The sequence below is a fragment of the Struthio camelus genome, chromosome 5 (assembly GCF_040807025.1).
Source record: "Struthio camelus isolate bStrCam1 chromosome 5, bStrCam1.hap1, whole genome shotgun sequence".
Lineage (NCBI taxonomy): Eukaryota > Metazoa > Chordata > Aves > Struthioniformes > Struthionidae > Struthio > Struthio camelus.
This window is the reverse complement of record NC_090946.1, coordinates 47,504,390-47,530,278: the sequence shown is the minus strand read 5'-3', so window position 1 is coordinate 47,530,278 and position 25,889 is coordinate 47,504,390. Positions and strand designations below refer to the sequence as shown.

Below are 25,889 nucleotides of genomic sequence, written 5' to 3'. Positions count from 1 at the left end.
TGTAAAAGGAAAAGACCACTGTCATCCCAGCATATGCTGACAGAATGTTCTATATAGAAGATAGCAATTATTTCTCTTCACTAAGCCTTATTAAGGCTTCAGCTGGAACACTGCCTCTAGTTTTCGCTACCATGCTTTTTAAAAAGCTAAAGACAAGCTGGATAAAGTCCAAAGAGAAGAAGTTTAGAAAATATGACCTATGAAGAGAGGTTGAAGAAATTGGGTTTGTTTAGTCTAGAAGACTGAAAGAAGCAATGATAACACGCTTTCATTATGTACAAGACTGCTAGTAAGGGGACAGTAACCAATCTCTCTGTGGCCACTGAAGGAAGGACAAGAAATCAGACCAATTTCCAACAAAAAAGCAGCATTATGAAAGTACTTCTACAAGTAGAGAGGGGTGAGCAAACTGCTTGGGGAGGCTGTGGAATCTTATTGACCAAAAAGTTGACGAGAACAGGTTGGGCAATTGTCCTTTTGGAATGGTCTGGTATCCTAGAGCCTGGTTTATTACAGAAGACTGGATTAGACAATTATCTGAGCTCTCAGTTCAACTTTTCTACTCTTTTCTTGCGCATTGCTACTGTCATTCAAGAACATTGTCTACAACACAGAAATTTTACAAAACCAACTAGTAGCTTGGGTTCCTTTGGACACGTATGCCACGTTCCGTATCTCCCCATCCACTCTTGCCCAGCTCTCCGCAACTCTGCGATGTCATTCAGCGATTCCAGTTCCTCCCCAGATCAGCAACCTCATCTACCAATTCTACCTCCCTCCCTTGCCTATTGTCTGGGCAAAAGAAAGCAAACGTTGGGACTGGTTAAGAGTGTATGTTTGACAATAATAAGCCTGGATGGAGCATTTTACTGGCTATAGGACAGCCGACTGGTTCACAGAATAAGCTGACTGCGACCTTTACCTGTGTAACTTCTTTCTTTATACAGCTGCCATTTTTCATGTCACTTGTAAGAACTTATTTTCTTTAAGATTTCTGCTCCTCTGTCAAATTTGATCATGTTTGAACAATATATTCGAAGTGAGGAGGGAGGGAGGGAGCAATCTGTTACACAGACAGACACCCAGAATGATCACATATGCCTCATTTCCTTAAGAAATCAGACAAAAAATTATACCTCTACTAACTCCCCTACATTCAAATCAAGGATAAAATCATTTGGATGTCTACCTTCCCAAGTCCTAGCAAGTATTTCCACTGATGTGTTCATCAGACTTAGGTGCTTGCTAAAAAGAGAGGCTACAAAAGAATGTTAGCATGTGAATTTAAAGCCCAAATGTCCCATAGCAATTTCATAGTGGATTTTCTTAACATGAGGTGAAAGTGTCCCGAGGCAGAACTATTGCAGAGCAGTGCTCGTGCTTTCTCTCTTCTTTGCAGAGCAAGCCTTTAGCCTTTATAAGGACCGTGAGAATTTTTCCTCACTAAAGATCAAATGATTTGGTTTGTCTAATGCTACTGAGAGTTGTCAGATGGTCCTATTTCAGATATTCTAAGTAGCTTTGTTTAAGTGAATGTAGAGGTGACCGGACAGTGAGAGAGATGAGTTTTATTTTTCAAGGGGAGAGAGGAAGGTGTGTTATACAACCCACTTTTTTATTCCCTGGGTGACTCTTTCGACTCTTTCTCTCCAGAACTGCTTGCTTATTCTACTTGCTGTGCAATTAGGCAACACTATAGTATCAAACACACTGCAGTCTTCTCAAAATTCCCTTCCATTCTCAATAGTAATTGTGTGACATAATTTGGGAGTTAACTTTTCCCCTTTCACTATATGTATTAGGGTATATGTGATTTGCACTCAGAAGACATGAGTCACAGCAGGCTGCACTCTAGATAGAGCAGCGTAAGAATCTGAACCTAAAGAATTTTATTCACGGCAGCAGTCCTTATTTACGTGAGCAAGTTGACAGGGCTAATGATGTATATAAAAAATACAAGAGTAGTAAGAGTCTGTAATATTCAACACTGCTGTTAGGACCTCTGGGATAAAGAAAAGGCTAGACGCAATCTGAAATTGAAGAAATGGCTCCATATTTTATATGCACTTTGTATCTCGTATATGTTCATTGGACAGTATACGGTTCTGTTAGACAGCGGCATGCACGTGAGTTTCAACTGCGGTGTCTCAAGGAGTCTGCGACATAAACTTAATGGATTACTTTGTGCTCAAAATAATCTCTTGGTAAGACTTCTTACTTCTCTGGACTCCAAGGCGCTGTTTGTAATAAAAGCTTACAAATAACTACATCAGACAATTTTTTTATTCAGTCTCCTCCCTCAACACGAAACAATCTCTTCCAGCCTGCGTTCCTCCTGAAGCAGCCTACAGTTACTCTGTATGTAACAGCTGCTGGCTCAAAACATTGCAGCTACTTGCGCAGAATACGGGGATGACTTAAAGCCTGTACCTTTTATTTCACAACTCAACAGGGAAGTTCAGTGTCTGCCTCAGCTTGTTAATCTACATCAAATTCATAACACAGGTGAACTGTGATAGAGGATGCTCTATCAGTTCTTGTGAAAGCAGAAAAAGCAGACAGGTACCTATGAAGTGATAACATGCAGGGGACTTAGGAAATTACAACACAGGCTTTTTATTTCTATCTTACAGACCTTCCAGACACTGCATTTTAAGCAACTGGCGTTTAAGAAACTCCCAGACACATCACTTCCTAGCACACAGTTAATCTTCCTTCTCAGGAGCACATTACTGTTTATTCATTGCTTCTGTTAGTTATTTCAAATACATATCTTTCAAGCTGCGTAATGACAGCACAGTCATTTTTTTAATATATGTTATTCACTTTCTCCATCTCATGACTACCAGCAACACCCAAACTATGTATTGCACAGATCTTTCAATGCCCTTTTCCCTGATGTTTAAAAGAAATTATGCAATGCAAGTAATGACATTATTAAGAATGTTGTATTGGTCCCATGATTAATTGATTGGCTCTGCCTAATTAAAAGAATAATAGAACAGGGTAAAGGTTTGTATATGATTATAGCATTTTGTTAGAATGTGGTATCACTTTGTGGTAAAATGTACATGTTCTGTCTTGTGTACAATGCAGCCTTACCTGATTGCGTAATAAGAGGTTAAGGCTGCAGACAACAGATGCTCTGTTTGATAGGTAAACATAAACTTAGTAAGTCTCTTCTTTACTTCATCTGTGATTATCTGCAAAGTAATATAAGCTCTGTAACTGCTTGTTTATAACACACAAAAACATACTGAGACTGCTCACAGATGCAAACTAGCAGCTTTCATTCACTTCATGGGATCAAAGGTCCCGGTATGTAAATGTATAAACATAATACGTATTCTCTCCTCTGCTGAGCAAAATATTTGAAAATGCAAATCTGCAATAATGTTCTGAGTTCTAATGAAAGCAAGAAATTCTACTACGCACTCGAATTTGAATTCATGCTCTGATGATTCACTGACGAGAAATACTTTGCTGAAGCAGAGATTAGGTGCCTATATCTAAGGTTACCTTTGATCCACTGCAGACAAAGCAAGTACATGAAGAAGTGATAGGGAATACTGTTTTTTTTTTCTCTTTATTCCTTCACAGACAAAGCAAACCAATCGGAACTTTGAAGGACAGTAAATGTTTCAGGTTTCAGGAGCAGAGTGGAGGAGTATTTTTTGCTTTATACTTGATGATAAATTCTATTTCTTAAAAAAACTGATTTTTCCTACTAGGGAAAAAGCTTAAAAATGATTGACTGGCTTTACTTTTTCCCTGGTATAACAGTAGTACAACCTTATATGCAAGTCCTGTAAGAAAATCCTGTCACTACAGTTAATTCCTTTAGATTACAGTCTTCTCAGCAAATTGGACTACCTTTTGCCAACACCAAAATCTGACTAGTGGTAAACAAATGTGCTTTGCCAACATTATGATTCAGAAGAAATTCAACTGCAAATATCTCTGCTTATTCAGTAGTTAGGACTTAGTTCAATATGCTAGCCATTAATCAAACATTTGCAATTTTCCACACGTTTTTTTTGGTAGGCAAACAGGCCTGCATTCGATGCAAGAACTTCAAAGACAAAAACATCCGATCTGCTTTTTGTATGCAGGCAGCCTGCAGATGTGGTTGGCATGGGGAACCCGCCTGCAAACAGAGAACACTGGTAAGCAGGATACCCTGGTCAAGCACACATACACCAATATATTTTGGAAAAAGAAACATTTTTGTATCGCAATTTACATAAAGTGCCCCTTTCACAGAGATGATAGATTTGCTGAACAATCATCTGCTGGATTCCATGCCGCAGGGGAAGGGTTATGCCCTGCACACAAATCTCCCCCTCTCCAATAGGTGTACCTATTTCCTTCGGGAGCTAACCATTACTGATAGCACAAGAAACACCAACAGAAAATATGCCACAGGAAGTGATAAATGTGTGATCCCTCTCATTCAACTTCAGCCACTCAAACTAAACTCGTCACCTGTTTCCTCCTAGGGGCAGAGAGCACCTCTAGGAGGGGTTTCATCTGTCCTAAAATAAATGAGATCAATAGACTTCCGAAAAGGCCTCTGTCTCTCTTTTTTTTGTACAGGAAGGACCTAACCAACAAACTCAGAAGGTAGGCAAAATGAATCCCACCCAAAACAAACCAAAAGAATTCTGTGCTTCATAAAAACTTTTTAGAGCTGTGTTAAGTTGTAAAATAATAATAATAGACGCTCTCTATCTTCAGTGCTGTTCACTGAAGTTCATGTTTTATATATTTATATTTGTATGTTCATATATTTTCTACTTTTAGCAAAAGATATGCTGTATCTTTTTAAAGCTTTCCTTCAGTGTGACTAAAACATACCAGATAAGCAATCTGGTGTAAACTGTTTTAACACAACGCATCTCAGTAACACTGTTCCGATGTACGCTGTCGGTTCTATTATCCCTGAATTACAGCTTCAGCACAGGCTATTAAGATTCCATTTTCTATGTATGTAACTTTAAATGCAAAAAAAAAAAAAATTCTTATTCTGTGTGCTGGGGATAATATTTTAAAGAGATTCTAGGCAGAAGGTCTTATCAAGAGAGAAATTCACTCCTTTTATTATGTCAATTTTACATTTTTTTGTGGCTTGCCTTAGACTAAAACCATACTTTCCGCATTGATTGACTACTTTAAAAATTTTTTTACAGTCTTACATACAGCTATACTAACATAAGTTTTAAGTTCAGACATAAGCTTCAGAGTTGCAAACATAATCTGCAATGAATGTTCAGTGAAAGTGAAAAGGACTCCAAATTCAAGAGGAAGTAAGAAGCATGTGGTTCCAGGATTCACAATAAGAGAGTGACCAAAGAATCCACGATAAAAAACATCCAGGCACTCCTGGGATTGGGCTACTAGCTTTAGCACAGCTCACATTCTTTAACACACCCAAAAGATAACAGGTAAATAAAATCCACTAAAACAGTTTCAACAAGTCAGTTATCTCTTGCCTACTAGAACAAAGCTAAGTGTCAAATTGACATTGGCTATATGAGTTTAAATCGGTATTAGCTCCAGAAGGATCAACAGAGCTAGGTATATACGCTATGATGAGAAGCTGGACCTAGATGTGAAGAATATGCTAAAATTATGGACCAAATTTGGCCCCCATGATTGTGCTGTATTTCTGGGGCAATAAGATGCTTGCTAGAGATTCCTTAAGATTTAGAGATGGGTCCAAACTACAAAATTTGGATCTAGATTTTAATATTTTAAAAAATCTAAGGAAGTTCGAGTTTTTCTATTTGGGCTCCAGTGCATCTTATGGTAACGCTGAACAACTCATTTTCAGAATCATAGTTCACTGAGGCTACAGGGATTTCACAATAAGAAAGTCCTCCTTTCACAACAATCAAGAGGGAATATTCTGAGATAAGATTATAGGTTCATCCACACACTTTTGGATGAAATAAGAGATAAAGTTTGAGCGTTATTTTTCATTTCGGAGTGGACAGTTCCTGGTTGCCTGCCTCAACTTCCTCATTTAATGGGAGGAAATTTTTGAAATTTTCTTATGGCCTTTCTACTCTAATCTCTATCCTTGACTTATTTCCACATGAAGAAAAGCTTGAGAGTAACATTCTGACCTTAAAGATACGAGCTCATATAAACAGCTGTCCCTTAGATTTCTGTGAGACAATCAGAGAAAGTAATGAGTATATGAAGGGTTTGGCGGGGCGAACACGAACAATGTACAACCACCTGTCAATTAATTCTGTCCAGGTAGGATCAGTCAGTCTCTCTTTCTTGCTCTCTCTGTATTTTTTCCCCTGGCAGTGCTCTCCTCATCTCCCTCTCTCTCTCTTGGCTCTTAATCTTGAGGGACTGGAGGTTCTTCCTGCATGAACATAACAAAAAGGCCTTCTTCAGATGGTATACTCTCTCTCTTAAATTAAAAAGGCTGACAAACATTTTGGCTTTACCCAATATATACAATTCTGTAGCTATCTCATTCATTGAGTCAAGAATTTCCCAAGGCATTTCCTGGGATAATCTGTAGAGCACTAATGCCTCGTACATTAGCCAGTCCGCTTGCCTGATGCGTTTTACACAGTTCAGCTTAGTTTAGAATCCAGTGCAATTACGGCTGGAGATTGCCAAGCTCACTCCAACTTTCCCTCACCAGACACGCAACCGACTGACGAGATTCTCCTCGCTCAATGACACTCGGCTTTCCACAGGAGCAAACGTCAAATATAAAAAGCCCGGGGAATGCAGAGGAATTAACCATTTTTGGAATCCAGTCACTTCCAAACAATTTCACCCACTCCAGTCACTTTTGGTCATAGGGAGTAGGGCAGACAGGACACAGAGGGCCTGCCCCTTTAACCATGAGCAGCTTTCCTCTCCCCTGAAACTCGGACGACAGGGAGAAGCGCAAGGTGACAGCTGAAGCGAGGTGTTAGTCAGTTTATTCACTACACTAAGCCATCGCCCGTTGGCCATGGCCGAGCTACTTCTCCAGTGACCGGGTGGAAGGGGAAAGGCGCGGGCACACGACACCCCCTCCTCTCGCCTGGCCCCCAGGCCCCGGCCCCTGCCCCCCGCCCCCCCAAGCCCCCGGGCGAGCGGCAAGCCCTAAGGGGGGCTGCGTTTCCCCCCCTCGCGGGGACCCGAGCCACGGGAGCCGGGTACCGCTGCCAGCGGGCGGCAAGAGCAGGAGGCTGATCGCTTCCGTGGGGCGTACCGGGACACCGGGGCCGCTTTAACCCTGGAAACGCAACCTCCCCTGCTCGGGCCGCCCCGGCCCGGGCCCGGCGGAGCGGCCGGTCCGCCCGGGGCGCGGGGCCGGGGAGGCGCCGCCCGCCCCATGTGCCCGGCGGCAGCGGCGGCGGCCGGGCGAGCCCAGCCCCGTCGCGCCGCTCTCACCGGCATCGCCAGCGGCGCCGGCGCCGCCCGCACCGGCACCGGCACCGGCAGCGGGGCGGCCGGGCGGGGGGGGCGCAGCCGGCCCTGCGCCGGGGTTGCGGGCGGCCCGCGTGGCCCGGCGGGGAGGGCAGGACGGGGCCGCACCAGCGGCGGCGGGGGGGCGCTCCCGCGTCTCCCAGCTCTGCGGGGCAGCGGGAGCGGGGGGTGCTTGGGGGAGCCCTCGGCGGCCGTCGCTGGCGGAGTGGCGCCCGAGGCAGAGCCGCAGGGCGGCCGTCGGGGCCGCGGCGAACGCGGCCCGGGAGCTGGCTATAAAAGGAGATAATGCCTCCGGCGGCGGCGCCGCCGCCCCCCTGGCCGCCGCCATAGGAGCTCGCGGGGCGCCCCCAAGCGGCGGGCTGGGAGCGCCGCGGCCCGTCGGGAGGTAGAGGTAGGTGCGCGTGCGGCCGCAGCGTCCGCCCGCTGGCGGCGGCGGCGGCGGCGGCGGCGGCGGCGGCGGCGCGGGGGGAGCCGGCCCCTCCGCCCCGTCCCGGGCGCCCCTGTGTGGAAAGTTGCCCGCCGTGCCGCGAAGCGCCGCCGCCGCCCACTTCCTGCCCCGCCGCCGCTGATTGGCCCGCCGCGCTTTGAGGAATGTGAGCGACCCTTTAAAGGCGCGCGCGGCGCCCGGCGCCCCCAGTGCACCAGGCAGGGCCGGCGGCACGGCGCGACCAACCGCCGCCCCAACCGACGCCACCTACCTGACACCGCCGCGCCGCCTTGCTGCCGCCGTCGCTCGCCCGGGGGCTTTGCGCTGCTGTGTCCGCTCTTCCTCGCCGGGACAGTCGAGGGCTGCCGGAGGATATTAGCCGCTAGGTGCCCGGCGCTGCGGGCAGCCCGTCCTGCCCGTCGTGTGCCCGGGATCGCGCCGGCCCGCTCTCCCCGGAGGTAAGTGCTGAAGCAGCTTCTCTCCCCCCTCGGTGCCCCCTCGGAGGGTGACGGGCACCTGTCGTGTCCCTGTTGCTTCCCGCTTCGCAGCCTTCCTGCCTCCGAGGTACTTTGGGAACTGCTGGTGCCAGTGCTGTGAACACCGGGTTCCTGGATGCAGTGGCAGCTTGGTGACCTTCTTCCTTCGTGGTTGTGTCCCTAGGTTGGTTCAGAGGCAGATCTTTGCCATGGGGCCAGCGGCTGTTCTCTTCCTCCTCCTTATGCTCAGTGTCTCTGAGGCCAAGCGGGCGGCAGGTAAGACCAGCCTCTGTGCTCTGCAGCTGTGGGTTTGTTACTCTGAGTGGTCACAGAGGTGTGAAAAGAAAAGGCTTCTTGATATCTGGGTAGACAGATGAAATTGTGCTCTGCGCTGAGGAGCTCCAAAGCTTTCAGTGAACAAAAATGTTTTAACCTAAGTGCTATCTAATTATGGGTTATGAACAGGAAACTTTCTCTGGTGTGGCATTTACGGAAACTTCAAAAAATGAATGTAGAGACCCCAGGGCTTCAGAGCACAGCTTATCCACCTCTCTATGGTAGGCAGAGAAGAGGAGGAATCTAATGTAGGAACTAGATGGAGAAGGAATGGGGCAGTATGCTACTGTATTGGGGGCCATAGAGAAATTACCCTGCTTGTGGTCACCCTGCCTGACTAAGCGAGCACTCTTTGCAATATGCCCATACTAGGATACAGCAACCAGGGCTTCTGCTGTCTATTTCTCTTGTATTAGAGCCTAATGAGGTGCCAAAACTGCCGCTATCTTTGTGCGTCAGGCAGCGGGTACCTGGCACTCCTGTGCCCACTGGCTCCTTTACAAGACTGCACGTGTACTGCCCCACAGCAAATCCTGGTGAGACTTGAGATACTGTCACAGCTTGTGTCTGCTCTAACATGAGGCTCTGTCCCTTGCATTACATAGAACTTGAGCTAATGTGTTAGTAGCCCCCGAAGAAATGCACTTAACTTAGTCTCTTGTCCCTTGCTCGTGGGCTCATCCCTCTGATTGCTTGCTCTGATCTCTCTGCAGAGTCAAGGGGAGATGACAACAGCGTGTTTGATCTCTTTGAACTCATCGGCTTTATTCGCAAGGGAGCTGGGCGCCGGGCACCAGGAGTGCACCTGGTAAAGGGACCAGAGTCTTCCAGCCCTGCTTACCGTATTGAAGATGCCAGTCGCATCCCAGCTGTCCCTGACGACAAGTTCCAAGACTTATTAGATGCCATCCATGCTGAGAAGGGCTTCATCCTTCTGGCCACTCTCCGGCAAGCCAAGAAGAGTAGAGGCACACTGCTGGCTGTGGAACAGAAAGATGGCTCTGGTCATGTCTTCAGTCTGGTATCCAATGGCAAGGCAGGCACCCTGGACCTGAGCCTTTCTGGTGATGGCAAGCAACAGCTAGTGTCAGTAGAGGATGCCTTGCTAGCTACAGGACACTGGAAGAATATCACCCTGTTTGTGCAGGAGGACCGGGCTCAGCTCTATGTGGGGTGTGAGAAGATGGAGAATGCTGAACTCGACATCCCCATCCAGAACATCTTCACTAGGGATCTGGCCAGCAGTGCCAGGCTCCGTATTGCCAAAGGAGGAGTCAACGACAACTTCCAGGTAAGACTTTCACTTCCATTTTGGCTAGTATTTTCAGTCATCTGCCTTGAAGGTGTATCAGCTACTCAGGCAGCCTAAACATCTACAAAGATGCAGCTCATATGGCAAAAGGGGGGCCACCACAAATCAGCTTTTGTATATCTGATATGAACACTAAAGTCACTAAATTGTAATAATGCAATTTGAAGTGAAGCACAGATCTGCAAGGTTGGAACTTCCTACAGCAATAACTAGGTCCTTGTGGTCAAGGATGAGAATGTTAGGAAGCAGGGCTTGCTCTCGCTGAGGAAAACAAAGTTTCGCCTTGCAATCTGTCTGATGTGAAACTACTTTTAATGATCGTATGTGAAGTTAAGTGTCTACAAATGCTTTCCATGTAAGTTGCGCTTCTTCCCCTTGCTGTTGCTATAAGTAGCTGTAATTCTTCCTCTGTCCACAGGGACTGCTGCAGAATGTGCGGTTTGTGTTTGGAACAACTCTGGAAACTATTCTGAGGAACAAAGGCTGCTCCAGCTGTAAGTCTGCAGTCTTTTTCTGAATCCAATGACCTATTAAAAATAAATTCCTCAGTATGTTAGGAGGACAAGTTGAGACAGAACTCAGAAGTATGCTGACATACAAATCCAAATTGCATAAGAAATAAGATTATTTTTCTGCAGGCACCCTAATGAATCTGGTAACAGCTGTTTAGCAGGTGTTACCCTGCAATGATAAAAGCACATGGTTGAAAAATGCATTTACCTTATGTGCGTATTTGTTGTCTCTTAGCCACTAGTGCAATCATTACATTGGACAACCCTATCAATGGCTCCAGCCCAGCTATCCGCACTAATTACATTGGTCATAAAACAAAGGACATCCAAGCAGTCTGTGGTTTTTCCTGTGATGAACTAACAAACATGTTCGTGGAACTGCAAGGGCTACGGTCCATGGTTACAACACTTCAAGATAGAGTGCGCAAAGTGGTGAGTGTTGGCTAAATTCACGTTACCTTTCATTAACTCTCACTTAGTGAGTGAATTCTGACTTGCCCTTTGTGTGCCTGGGTGAGGAGTAATAACTTTACTGTGGTCTGGTCTATCAATTTTGTGGAAAAGGATGTTTTTTGTATTGAGTTCTAAATATCTTCTCTCTGCTCCCCCTCCCACCCTTAAGACTGAGGAAAATGAACTGATTGCTAAAGTGGTCCAGATTACTCCTGGAGTATGCATTCACAATGGAATCTTCCACAAAAATAAAGAAGAGTGGACTATTGACAGCTGCACCGAATGTACTTGCCAGGTAAGATTCTTCACATTCATAAATCCTCTGAATATAAACTCATGAGTTGAAATTAAGAGATGTTTCCTTAATGACATTCTTTGTCTAAAAGTGAATCCTACACAGGAATAGGCATACTATAATAGCCACAGAAATACTCTGCTTGTATCTTATTCTATGGAATCTCTGATATGAATGCAGCTTTCATACAGTATTACGATAGCAGCATTTTAGAAAGATTATACAGAACATTACTCTGATACAACAGTTAACACATGTCTAATCCCATGATTTGGGGAATGCCTGTGCTCTTTACATAAATCCAAGTAAACTAAGAGGCAGCAGTAGAACAAACTTATAGTGGCTATTGTCTTTCCTCCCTGATATACCTTGGCTCTACCTTCTGTCCTCACTGAACCTCCTCTTGGCTTAAAAGGAAAAGACCTTCTGGTACTCTGTAAAGGCTCTTAACAAACTTGCGAGTTTTTCTCTTTATATAACAAATGCTTCTGGCTGTGTCACATGGGCTGTTACAGATTATGTGCAACAGCAATCCCTTCTAGACTGCAGCTTAGCTATTTGAATCCCGGCATCACCTTACAAGATATTTAAGCTTTGTGTTCTGCTTCTGTGGAATGTTTTAAATTGAAGTAAAATATACGTTTTCACAATTTCTTTAAACTCATTGCTTACTCCCTTGAATTTTCAGTGTTCTTTAGCAAAAGGGTTTTGGAGTAGCAGTCTACCAGAGCGGCATAACTTGCTTGCCTCTGTTTAGTGACTTAACGCTGAGTGTTTGTAGATGTGCCATCAAAGGTATCTCGCCAAGCTCTGCATCTGCTTCTATAGGTCTTGACATTTTTTGTCTTGTATTTGGCAAGTGATACTGTGACTTCTGCCCATGCTTTCCCAACCCTCTTATTCAATGTTAGCTGTAATCACCTTAATGTACTCTTTTGTTTGGAAAAGAGGGGAGATTAAAATGGTAATTATGACAGCATTCTTCTGACCAAGCTGCTACCTTCAAGAAGCAAAACTACAGGCTGCAGATTAGCTCTTAGTCAGTTTGGAGGTGGGTGTTCTTACTCTGCCTGCTTGGCTTAAAGATCAAAGACCTCTAAATATAAGCTGGGGGTTTTACGGCTCTTGAGCCATGAAGACTAAACTCACTTTCCTTTCACCATATAATCAGTGTAAATCCATATTAACAGACAAAGTGGGCTTCAAATATTTGGTTCATTCCCTTGAAGTCCCAGGGAATTATACTTGGAATATCATATAATAATCTTTGACTCTAGCATCTAGTAACTGCCTTTGTTCAACTTCCACTAAATGAAAATATTTCAACTCTTAACAGAAAAATAGTTAAGGAATATGGGGGAGAGAGAAAATGGCGATGTGACAAAGTTTGACTAAGAATACCTGGAACTACCCTTGCATTGTATCAGCTCTAAATATAAGAGCCTGTATTTTAGGCATACTTTTGAGTCTTTTCTAGGTCCTGGAGAAAAGATCTTTTATCACTTGACCTTTACAGCTCCAAGTTCAGGCTCCACAGATTATATTTATATTCCACTTGTTTATCATGATTCTCGTAATTCTTTGTAGAACTCTGCCACTATATGCCAGAAGGTGTCATGCCCTCTAATGCCTTGTTCCAATGCCACTGTTCCTGATGGGGAGTGCTGCCCTCGATGCTGGCGTAAGTACTTAAAAATACCTCACGCTTCTGCAGCAATTGGCTCTAGCTAGACATACTGCTCTAAAATGCACCACAATTAGGTATAGCCTTATGCTACTGGTGGAGTTAGGTTAGTCTGATGCCTCTTTGAGGTTAACTGCCTGCAATTTAAAACCCACATGACTATCCTTTGCTAAATAGCCTATGGCATACAAACATGCTATATTTACTTCTAAGTGCCACTTCTCTACAGAATGACCACTGTCTTTCTGAAAACCAGAACATTTCAGACAGGTTTTAGATCTCTCTACATTTCTGTAGAGAAAGTAAGGTTTTAGAGATTCTTTGGATCAGTGTCCTTAAGACAAAATTCAAAAGGAGTTCTAAAATCCAAATAATGTAACACAAAATGTAGGCAGGACATGCTATTAAATTATATTAGACAGCTCTAATGTAGTGCATTTGCTAGTTGAATGCCTTTCAGTAGTCTGTGCTACTCCAAATTTCAGAGTTATATTCCAGAGGACAATAGTCTAGCTCTCCTTAGCTGCAAAGTAGCTATGAAGGAAGCATACTTATAAAAAGTTCAAAATGGATTTCCAGAAGATTTCTGTCTAGAAGTTTTATAATAAGGAACTGTAATTCTCAGTTTTAAAATCAAGACTGTATGGGAATCTTTCAGGTTCCTATCACTTCTATGGGTAGATTTCTTTTCTCCTCAGCAAACAATACTGTAAATTGTTAATGCTTGTTAATCTTGATTGTGCCTAGAAAAGAGAAATTTTGCAAAACTGACCTCAAACTAGTGGTGGTGACTGAATGATGAACCAGATAAAACAATGATGAATTCGGAAAGGCCGGAAAGAGCAAACTGGTGTAGAAAGTTACAAGAGCACTTCTTGTTTTGACATAACTTCTTACAATCCTTTTAGAACTGAATGCAGGAAAAGTTATTGTATACTAATCAGGTGTCCTTGTGTCTTAAAGTAAGCTGGAAGTTGACAGGAAACGACTCAATTCCTGTCTGAGCTTTTAGACACCTGAAATGCATAGGTGATGCATGTGGGCACTGAAACATTAGAGTTCATTCTCTTTATCTTGTAAGAGAAAGGCAGATGCATGTAGCTTTTGAGAAGCATTGTGTCCATTTTGAGAGGGGTGGGAGAAAAGACTATGGAAAACACATCTCTGGAGTCTTACTCGGGCTATAACAGAACTGTGCACCTTTGCAGCTAGCGACTACGCTGATGATGGATGGTCTCCTTGGTCTGAATGGACATCGTGTTCTGTGACTTGTGGGAATGGGATTCAACAGAGAGGGCGCTCCTGTGACAGTCTCAATAACCGCTGTGAAGGATCTTCTGTACAGACTCGGACTTGCCACCTTCAGGAGTGCGATAAGAGGTGTAAGTACTTAATTTGCTCACATTGGTAATAAAACACAGGGCACTTTTATTGGCTTAATACTTAACAACAAGGATAATCATGCTGCTTGGCTCTGTCGTGGGGATGGAGCACTGCCTTATAGCTCTATGATATTAATCAGATGAAAGGGAGCAGATAGTTCATGTAGTACATAGGTATGATTGGGCGCTGCTCCCAAATCAAAACTTCAGGCAAGTTGAGGTGTGGGCTTCTTTTAGTGGAAAAAACAACTTGGTGGCCTGTGATGATGCTGTAGCTATCCAATATATATTGAGTCTTTGGTACAGTTCTGGTACTGGCTATGTTCTAGGAGCTGTGTAACTGAAGTTTGTTCTTCAAAAACTCTAATGACAGGTCTCTCTCTTGCAGTTAAACAGGATGGTGGCTGGAGCCACTGGTCACCATGGTCATCATGTTCTGTCACTTGTGGCACGGGTGTGATCACTAGAATTCGTCTCTGCAACTCTCCAGTACCACAGCTGAATGGCAAACCTTGTGAGGGTGAGGCAAGAGAAACCAAATCCTGCCAGAAAGATCCTTGCCCAAGTAAGTGTGTCCAAGTGATAACTGCTGTTCGTCAGCTTAAATAGCGAAATTCTTGAGTTAGAAGGCTGCTATCTAATCTGTTTCTAGCAGTTTTTTCCCTTTAAACTTAGAGATTGACTAGGTAAAACCTCAGAGGTTACAGTTTCAGACAAGTTATTTTCTACTGTAGTTGTGGTCTAACCCTTGCATGGAGTTCATTAATTAGGGCTCCTATTCTGTCATTTACATCTGAACAATGCCTGAACTGTTCTCACTACAAAAGCATAATTCTTAGTCAGTGAGCTTACAAACCAGTAGTATCACTGAATTTAAAACTGAACTTGTCTCCTAATTTCTACCTCCCTTTAGTTAATGGCAACTGGGGACCGTGGTCTCCATGGGATGCTTGCACAGTCACATGTGGTGGAGGACTTCAAAAACGTAGTCGTCTCTGCAATAATCCTGAGCCTCAGTATGGCGGGAAGACTTGCGTGGGTGAGGCTAAAGGGACTCAGGTCTGCAACAAACAGGACTGCCCAGTTGGTGAGTATCCCTTTCCCCACAAACATCTGAAAGTTGTTGTCAATCTTGAAAGCACTAATTAAAAATTATGGCAAAAGCCCCTTTAAAAAAAACAAGTCCTAGAGCTTTCAGCTGGCATATCGCAAAACACACAGTACTGTAGTGGCCTGGTAAGTGTCCCTCATGTTAACACTGTCTGATCTGTCTCTCAGATGGGTGTCTGTCTAATCCCTGCTTTGCGGGAACTACATGTACCAGCTTCCCTGATGGCTCCTGGAAGTGTGGTGCCTGTCCTGCTGGCTACCATGGTGATGGTGTCCACTGCCAAGATATTGATGAGGTAAGAAGGATAGTCTGCTTGAAAGGGAGCAGAATAAAATGGGAAGGGAAAATAAAATCCCAATGCTTTAAAACACTTAAAACACTAAGTGATGTTCTCCTCTATCTCATACTCTTGCATTTCAGTGTAAAGAGGTTCCTGATGCCTGCTTTGTCTTCAATGGAGTGCACAGGTGTGAGAATACTGAACCTGGGTACAACTGTCTGCCTTGTCCACCACGTTTCACGGGGACGCAGCCATTTGGCCGCAGCGTTGAGGATGCCATGGCTAACAAACAGGTATTGTCAACTTGAGATCTAGGTTACAAATCCTCGAGAAGTTTCTAGACAATAGAAAGCAGCTAGGCATTTTGGGTAAGAGGGATACAGGACTTGGTATATTTGATAAAACACTATCTTCTCTGATTCAGAATAGGAGAAGCATTAAGCAATTCCAGGTTGGAGTTCAAAATGAGTTTTAAGATTCCTGTCCTCCTCAGCCACAGGAGGTTTCATATGTTATATTTAATTTTAGGAGAATAATTTCCTAAGTATTCACTTATGATCCAGCAATATGACTTGAAGGTCTTTAAGTGATTGGGCCCACTTAAAAATAAGAGGTCTGAACAAGAGAAATAACAATTGGTTATTGTTAATTGGTGTTAAGACTGCTGCTGGAGTTGAGGAATAGAGAGAAAGGAATGGATGAGAACTTTTTCTTTTTTTCTTCTGATTGAAGATCTCTGATCAGAACAGCCTTGTATTTTTCATGCCTTATTGGTATCTCTGGGGAAAAATGAGGGATTAAAAAGAAGCTTCCAGTGGATTTACTGTCTGTGTGGTCTTCTAGGTCTGCAAGCCACGTAATCCATGCACAGATGGAACACATGATTGCAACAAGAATGCCAAATGCAATTACCTTGGCCACTTCAGCGACCCTATGTATCGCTGTGAATGTAAACCAGGCTATGCTGGCAATGGCATAATCTGTGGAGAAGACACTGACTTGGATGGATGGCCAAATGAGAACCTTGTCTGTGTTGCCAATGCCACTTACCACTGTAAAAAAGTAAGTTTATGCTGGTGTTTTCCTGTCTGCTATTTTAACAGCTTGCCTAACTAAGGAATATACAAAATATTTTAGGCTTGAGGTGTAAAGCGAGTTGCTCTTTAGTTAGAGCTGTTAAATTACCCTCTGTACAAATAAAATACTCCTCTGTGTAGGAGTACTACTGTCAAGTTATAGGCAGAAGTATCTTGATTGGTATAGCCTTAGACATTCCTGTAATATGGGGGGTGGGGAGGAAAAAAGCCTAAAATAACTATAAATTAGCAGCAGTAGTTTAGGCTATACCTGCATCAACTTCTGTCTGACAGATATCCACCTCCAGGGAAAGAAAAAGAGGGTATGATCCAGATTTTAAAATGATTTGGACTATGGTTTCTACACTTATCCTCACAATAGTATGACTAGTTAATCAGTAGAGTTACAGTAAGATAATACTTGTCTGACTGATATATTGTGATTATATCTAATGATTATACCTTACCTGCTTAAAAACCCTATTGTAATCGGGCCAGCAGTAAACACATCCATGTACTTTCTCCTTTCTAGGACAACTGTCCCAATCTGCCAAATTCTGGGCAGGAAGACTACGATAAGGATGGGATTGGTGATGCCTGTGACAATGATGATGATAATGACAGTATTCCTGATGATCGGGTAAGACAACACAAAAGAACAGCCTTTGTGAATGTAGCTCTCCCATTCCCCTTCCTAAAGCCAGGGTCTAACTTCTGACCTTAATCTTAAGATCATAGGAAATTGCTGGCACTGACAGCTATCCTTGAAACCTTTATATATGCATAAGTATGCAGACAAAAAGCCTTCTGCAGCTGGTTGAGCTTTGGAAATGAAACTTCATTTTTATTCAGCTGTTCCTACACTCATGCAAGCAATGGGGTGTTTTGAGATAGAAGCATTTCAGTTTTAACTATGTGTCTTCCTGCCTTTCACTTCTTTCTTATAGCAGCTTAAGCAGAATAGGGTCTGGTTAAAGGTTTAATCAGAATCTTTGTAAAGCTCTACTTTTCTCCCCCTTTCAGGACAACTGTCCATTCATCTACAACCCACAGCAGTATGACTATGACAAGGATGACGTTGGTGACCGCTGTGATAACTGCCCCTACAATCACAACCCTGATCAGACTGACACTGACAACAATGGAGAAGGAGATGCATGTGCAGTAGATATTGATGGAGATGGTAGGTGTCCTCTAATCACACCTTTGAACTGCTTTCTAATCACAGATTAATCAAATGATGCCTTATGCATGTTAACCTCTTACCAGAAGTTCATACCTGAACACACAAAAATTCACCTCTGGTGCTTTCAGAACGCAAAGGCTGTGTTACAAAGTAACACTGCTAATGGAAAATCACCTTGTAATATACACATTTAGGGACAGTTAAATTTTAGCCCTGTCCTCACAGGCGGTGGGAACAGAAATGGTGGGGGGAGGTCATGGTGTGTCAAGGTTGTAAAAGGGTCCTCATGCTTTCAAATATTTATCACTAAGTCCTTTGTTCAACAAGTCCTGTCAAACAGTCCTTTGTTGCATTTAGGTCTTTGGGCTTGCATTCATGAGCTCTCCTTAATTTTGCAGGTGTCCTTAATGAAATGGACAACTGCCAGTATGTCTACAATGTAGACCAGAGGGATACAGACTTGGATGGTGTTGGAGATCAGTGTGATAACTGTCCACTAGAACACAATCCTGACCAGGTAGGTAGGGGATTTGCATTATAGAGATGGTAAATTTGAATTATAGAAATATGGTATCTTGTGTGTTCCAGATCATATTTGAACAAAATTTACAGCTTGAATTTGACTTGGCACGTCAACAAGAACAATGTATACCAAGTGGTGCCTTTATGAGAGGATAGCATGCTCTCACAGTTTGAAAAGCTGCTAGATATTTTCTGAAAAGAATTCTAGTGAAGGTCTGCGAGACTATTGCATGTAATTATCTCTTGAACACTTAGGTTTGTCAAATATAATGATTCTCATACTAAGGATCTGAAATTCCTGGGAGCTTTGTATGAAATTCAAATGGGTAGGGACTACCCTCTTCAGTATCCCATAGTATAGTCCATGACATTTTTTATCAGGCTGCTATTATACAGAAATTCTGTTGGTTAATCAAGACTTATATGAATTACAGATGGATTGCAGAGGCTGCCTATCTTAAAGTCCAGTTCCAATCTTTCTAGAATAGAAGCAATAGCCAAACACCTCTTAAACACATTTCTAGGACTTGCAGGATGTATGACATGTTATAAAATATGCTAGGAGCTGAATTACTTCAGGCATGAATAAGTCAAAGTATCAAATAGTGCTTTACATTTTACTACCTAAATGCAAGGTTTATAACCTTTCTTTAGCCTTTGTCCTTATCTCCAAAACAACTGCATTTCAAAAAAGTCACTTTTCTACCAGTATAGTAAAGCACAGGTTGCTTTACTTCTCTAGGGCAAAGGCATATTTTGACACTTGCAAAATCTTCCCCCTTAAAGTCTAGGGGGAATCCAGCCTCTCACACAATTTCTTCAAAAACTTTTGAAGGCGGAAGCAGATAAAGCCTGTGCTGTCCTGTCAAGTACAAGGCTGGAAAATTAATGGCTTCAGGCACATAACTGGAATGCTTGAAGGGTTAGAAAAGCCGCTGCAAAGCAGTGGAATCTAGTACAGTACTGTCATCTAGCCTATGAGCAGTGATACTCGGAGGATTTAAACTAAGACTATAAAATTACTTAACCTTATTTGTCACTCACTTGACTACTTTCCCCCCTGAGACTAGAAAGTGGCTGAAGATCCATTCTACTTTTCCCATTATTTACAGGCAGTGTTTTTTCTTGTAATGTTTTGGAATCTTAATATAAGTCTCTAGTGGCTTTCAAACACTTCTCTCATCAAGCTGTGGAGGCAGAGAGATAGATTCCAAACTGCAGAACTAGTAGCTATTGGAACCGTGTGGTATACCTTCTGCCAGTACTAACTCCTGAGCGATCAGCAGTGTTGGCAAGACTACTTGACTCAACCTTGAGGCAGCCTCAGAGATAACTGGATTGCTTTCCTTATTTCAGAAACAGTAAGCAATGACTAGCTAAAATGTGACAACAACCAGTTCATGTGATCTTTGCTGACCACTAAGGCAGTAATTGTCTTAACTTTCTGATGAGTCAGGGCATGAAGAACATTATAGGCTTTTTTATAATTAAGCAAATCATGATATGGAGTGGAAGCTGTTAAACCAACACCTGGTAGACTTTGTAAGTCTCCAATGGCTAGGTATGGAATAGTTCTGTCCTTATCTGGTCCCTGGAACCAGGAAGCCCCCTGAGCAGGTGGGAAGTCAAGTATTCTGTGTCAAACATCCTTGATTGTAGTGACAGAGTCACCTGGCAGAAGGGAAAAGAGGAAGAGAAGCTAACACCACACTGTTCTGCTGCTGTGGATTCAAATTAAAATCGGGGCAATACTAAAGCCCCAAAACTGAGCACAGGCAGCTTAAGCATGTATTAATTCTTCTATCTTAGTTCTTACTAAAGCAAGCAGAAATCCCAATTCTAGCTATTAAGGCTTCTATTTCTCTTCAAGTGGCTTTTTAAAAATGTTCTTTATTTTCCTCTTTCATAGGAGGATACTGACTCTGACCGCATAGGTGACGAATGTGACAACAACCAGGACATAGATGAAGATGGTCATCAAAATAACCTTGATAACTGCCCCTATGTGCCCAATGCTAATCAAGCTGACCATGATAAGGATGGAAAAGGTGATGCCTGTGACCATGATGATGACAATGATGGTATCCCTGATGACAAAGATAACTGCCGACTGGTTGCCAACCCAGATCAAGCTGATTCTGATGGTAAGATGGCAGTGCCATACTAACTTAAGATTAAGTCTCTTCCAACAGTTAGATACTTTATTTCCATACTATTCTGTATTGGACAAAACTTTCAAGTAACAAAAAACAGATTGTCTGTACTGATGTTACAGTATTCAACAGATGCAAGGAATAACTTTTGGGAAAAAAAAAAGCCACATACCTAGCTTATTGCTAATGTATGAAATATCAGGATGGAGAGAAAGGGCAGTATACAGTAACTGATCTGACCGTTGTAATGTGTCAGTGGTACTTGGGTAGTTAGAGCTTTGTAGTAAAGACTTCAACCCCATATCATTAAGACTTTGAAGCAACTGTGGTAACAAACAACTGCCAGTGCCTGATTTCTTGGAATTTGTCATGGTAAAATTACTTGCACCTTGCAGGTGATGGACGTGGAGATGCTTGCAAAGATGACTTTGACCAAGACAGCGTGCCAGATATTGATGACATCTGCCCTGAAAATGTGGACATTAGTGAGACTGACTTCCGACGATTTCAGATGATTCCCCTGGATCCCAAGGGAACATCCCAAAATGATCCCAACTGGGTGGTTCGTCACCAGGGTAAAGAACTGGTTCAGACAGTCAACTGTGATCCTGGACTTGCTGTGGGTAAGGGGAACGCTTTGACTTTTACAGGCATTGCCCCATTGGGCAGGGGCAGGGTGGAGGGACTGACAAACTACTAAAAAGTTGTTTAAGCATTATTTAAAAAAAAAAAAAGGGTCTCAAACTTCCTTCTTTAATGCCCACACAGGTTTTGATGAATTCAATGCTGTGGACTTCAGTGGCACGTTCTTCATCAACACAGAAAGGGATGATGATTATGCTGGCTTTGTATTTGGCTACCAATCGAGCAGTCGTTTCTACGTTGTCATGTGGAAGCAGATCACCCAGTCTTACTGGGACTCCACACCAACAAAAGCTCAAGGCTACTCAGGTCTCTCCATCAAAGTTGTGAATTCCACCACAGGTCCAGGAGAACATCTTCGTAATGCTCTATGGCACACAGGAAACACCCCTGGCCAGGTAAGAATGGCACTTTGATAAACCACTTTTGTGTACTGTAAGGCAGGCTATTCTTCCAACAAGTTAGACACGTGAGTCTGCACATCCTGATCAGGATGTGCAAAATTTCTGGGCAAAGATGAGAAATAACTTTGTAATTATCCCCAGTCATGCAATATACTATGTAAAGTTAACAGGGTCTGTTAACTTGCAGACAGGGTCTCCAGCATAAAGGAATACCTTGTTCCTGGAATATTGAAGTATGTTCCCATTTATATATTTAAAAGTAAACGTAAATATAGCTGGTTTCAAAAGACCCCATTTCAGAGCCTATTGGATAACTTTCAAACTCTACTCCTCTCAAACTATCATCAAGACACTTTCATGGCAAAATAATGCCTAAGTTATCACAGGGCTGTGATTAATTAACAATATTTTCTTGTAGGTGAGAACTTTGTGGCATGACCCTCGTCACATAGGCTGGAAAGACTTCACAGCATACAGATGGCGTCTGAGCCATAGACCAAAGACTGGCTACATCAGGTGAGCACCATGCTTTTATCTGAAGTAATTATCACAAAGGAAAAATGATTTGTCTTAAACTAGAAATCTGTAAAGATAAACCCGACAGAGGCTTGTCAAAGATGACTCAACTTAATGTCTTTTTGTAGAGTTGTAATGTATGAAGGGAAGAAAATCATGGCAGACTCGGGACCAATCTATGATAAAACCTATGCTGGTGGTCGACTAGGATTATTTGTCTTCTCTCAAGAAATGGTGTTCTTCTCGGATCTTAAATATGAATGCAGAGGTAACGAGGACACTTTGTTGATGTGATTTAACTTAGCTGATCCTTGGCCTGCATTTAAAATAAGCAACCCCCCTCCCCCAAAAAACCTTTGTTTTGATCTGTCCTACTTTGTCTTTAGAGAAGCTCTCTCAAAAGAGTTAAATGTCATTTTGTGGAATAGCTTTGTGATCTTTCATGACTTTATGCCTGCAGAACTTGCTTAAAATCAAGTGGATGCCTTTTTGATAAACTCTGCATTGTTAGAAGTTTGTATAAAATCTTAAGTATGTTTCTTTGAAACAGCAGAAAAAGAATAGGAATCCATGTTAAGATACATTTCTCTTCTGGAACTGGAATTACTTAAAAACATTTATCAGAATGAATCAACACAGATGACAAAGTCCAAGATGAAAATGCAGAATTTCGACTTTAGTTTAAAAAAGTCATATCTGATATGCAAATAAACTGTAATTTGCTTACCACCAAGCAAATCAGAAGGCTGTGCATGCATTGCACTCTTGCAGTTCAGAGGTGATATGTGCATATCAGGAGATCCAGGTGCTCTAGTTTTCCATATATTGTGACTTTATATAACCATTCATAATGAAGTAGATTCTGAAGTTTAAGTACATAAGCACTTTCAGTATCATTTACCAAAATGTTCTTTACAAATGTCTTTGGGTATTAATCTCTAGAAACAATCATGCTTAACAACACAGAAATATTTAGATATCTAACTTCCTTTTTCTTTTCACAGACCCATAATCACAAGGTTATTGGATCCAGAGACTATTAAAAAATGCTGGTATTGCACCTTCTGAAACATTTAGCCTTACAAATCCTGGGACCATTATATTATTCCTTCCTTTCTTCTTTTTGCATAAATGTGGACTCAAAACACATGACCTGCCTCAAGAGAATGCTTTTGAGAGAATGAAAGCAAGAACATACTTGGTATCTGACTTCTGCTGGAATGGAAGGAAACAAATCTCTTGCAAATGAGAATTGTCTTCATTGAACAAGCACACTTCTTTCAGTAGGAAAGACATTTGTTTTGCTGTTTATCACAGTGCAGTGTCACTGCCTCTCTAACTGGAGGTCCCATGGAGTAGCATTTTGTAAAAGAACATCTTTGGATGTGCTGTGGACTACTTAAACTAAAGACCTTTCATTGTGTGGGGAGATTTTTTTTTTGGGTGGGAGGGTGAACTCTAATGCTCTTTTCTTTAAGGGAGGGGGGACAATTTCTTTAATGGGTTTTGCGCTACCTTGGTTTACATCTATTTAACTTGTAGAAATTATCCTCTTAATTTTCCATCTTTCAGATGAAAATGCAGGCCTTGACTTCTGGGGGGACAGGGGGTGAGCTAGATCAGCTGCTCTGTTATACAGGACAAAAACAGACATCCTAAAACTGATTTCCATGGTGGGAGGGGGAAGAAGAGGATAAAAACTGGCACACTGGATCACATCAGCTTTGGGAGAACTGGGATTCACAATTAGATTCTGTTTTTTGCCTGGTTAAATGCAGATCTTTCTTACCATATCTGAAATAAAACATTTAAAGGTGCCAGAGAGCACCACCATCTCAACTAGTACTGTGCTGTCCTTTAGGGAACCAGCATATGCTTCATATTTTATGGTTAAAAAGGCACAAAAACAATAGCAATGAAAAGCATTCCTTTGCTGCATGCCATAGATGCTTTAAGCCCCTCCCTTCTTGGGGAGGGGAAGGGGCCTGTAGATAAAATACTTAAATTGTAAAATATTTATTTTTACTTATCCTTGATGTTATAACTGAGGGATTATTGATTAAAACAAAAAGAAATGCGTCGAGACTATCCACCTAATTGTTACAAGTCTTCATGACTAAGATTGTAAATACAGATTATTTATTAACTCTGTTCTATACTGAAACTAGAGTGTTTTTAGTTGAGAAAAATCTTGTTTGGACCAGATAGTGGTGATGTATTTGTTACAAAGAGCAATTTTCCCATAAAGGATTTGAGGCATAGGGAAAAGTGGCAGGGTTGAGAATGGAACGTGTGTTTTCTCAGTCTGAGCTCAGTGTTGGCTTTTCCTTTCTTTGTGCAAGGCAGTTGGTAATCTGGCAGGCAACTGTTCTGCGGTGTTAAAACTCAAGTCGTCTTAGGGCATAGCAGTCCCTGTCTCATCCATAGTGTTAGAGATGAGGGAATACCTTTTACATACGTTCTTAGCAGTTAGTGCTGTGGAATGGAATGTCTGCAGTGCTCTACCACTGGTCACTGCCTGTCACAAAAACAGTATCTGCCCTGAGGAGGCTGCAGAAAGAGGCATAATGACCACAATCAATATCTATTCAGAATTGCTATTTGTGCCACTGCATACTACACATTGTAACTAACAATGTGCAGCTACCAAGGAAGGAATTCTTTACAGACTAGACAGGATTTCAGCAGCCCCTTGTAGAAGAGGGAGAGGGCTTGATGTACATTAGCAGATGACTGTTTCCCCAGTGGAAGGGGCAGCATCCTTATAGCTACAATGTTTCCTCCAAAAAGGAAAAGAAATGAACACAGTGAAAGTTTTACGTACAAATATTACCTCATTGTTGTATGACTGAGAAAAACCTTAGAATCAAGCAGAGTTCAAATGTCTAACAAACTTTAAAGCTACTGTAGTACTAAGAAGTTAATGCTGTACATAGTCAAAAATTCTTTGCAGAAAAGTGTATTCCCAGTAAGGAAATGGCATTGGAATAAATGCCAAATACAATTTCTAATGTTGTGTTATATTTTTCTGTCATCTTGTATACCATTGCTTGTATTTTTATAAATTATTTTTCTTGTTGCCATTGTTATAGTTAATCACGTAATGGTGTAGATATGCTATTTAAATAATTTATCATGAAATGCTACCTGTAGAGTTAGTATTTCTATTTTTATAAAATGTTTGCACACTGAACTGAAGATTTTTTTTTGCTTCCCTCTTCCCCATGTTTTTGCTAGCATAATTTTCTAAGAATATGCCTTTTTGTAAACATTTTTAACCATTTTCCATTTTAAAGCTGTGTAAGTTGTACAATAAAGCTTCTTACATACAAGGAACAATAAACCAACATGAACATTTATATTTACATCTTCCTGACCTAGTTTTATTCATTCTTTGTGGTACTTCCATGGATCACTGAGATGCTAATATATGGCTGTTATTCATGCCAAACCAGGCTTCAAAACAAGAGCTCTCTACAGTCTTTACAAAGGAACAATGCTTTTCCCAGAACTTAAAACAAGTCTGGGTCCACCTGACATTTCATCCCAGCTATAACCACACATCCCTCTGAAAGCACTTATGCACTTACATAGCATGAACAGTTAGCAATTTTGATCCTGAAGTCATCAGTGAGGATTCATGTGTGTAGACATAGCTACACTGCCCTTCATGAAG

General features: G+C 42.3%; 1 protein-coding gene across 2 annotated transcripts; it reads left to right on the top strand.

Moving 5' to 3' along the window:
* Positions 1 to 8,040: 8,040 nt before the first annotated feature.
* On the top strand, positions 8,041 to 25,578 carry THBS1 (thrombospondin 1). 2 transcript variants are annotated; one of them, XM_009668835.2, is made up of 22 exons: positions 8,041 to 8,331; positions 8,534 to 8,625; positions 9,399 to 9,976; positions 10,416 to 10,491; positions 10,745 to 10,941; positions 11,132 to 11,257; positions 12,845 to 12,938; positions 14,150 to 14,323; positions 14,712 to 14,888; positions 15,237 to 15,410; positions 15,602 to 15,729; positions 15,855 to 16,007; positions 16,558 to 16,776; positions 17,323 to 17,430; positions 17,814 to 17,973; positions 18,375 to 18,493; positions 20,408 to 20,642; positions 21,047 to 21,274; positions 21,420 to 21,691; positions 22,116 to 22,213; positions 22,342 to 22,481; positions 23,218 to 25,578. In XM_009668835.2, the coding sequence occupies exons 2-22, from the start codon at positions 8,559 to 8,561 to the stop codon at positions 23,223 to 23,225; spliced, it is 3,531 nt and encodes a 1,176-aa protein (XP_009667130.2). In that variant the 5' UTR covers positions 8,041 to 8,331; positions 8,534 to 8,558; the 3' UTR covers positions 23,226 to 25,578. The 2 variants fall into 2 exon arrangements, with proteins under 2 accessions (XP_009667130.2, XP_009667129.2); XM_009668834.2 differs by lacking the exon at positions 23,218 to 25,578 and having other exon boundaries at positions 8,088 to 8,331; positions 22,342 to 22,653.
* Positions 25,579 to 25,889: the final 311 nt, after the last annotated feature.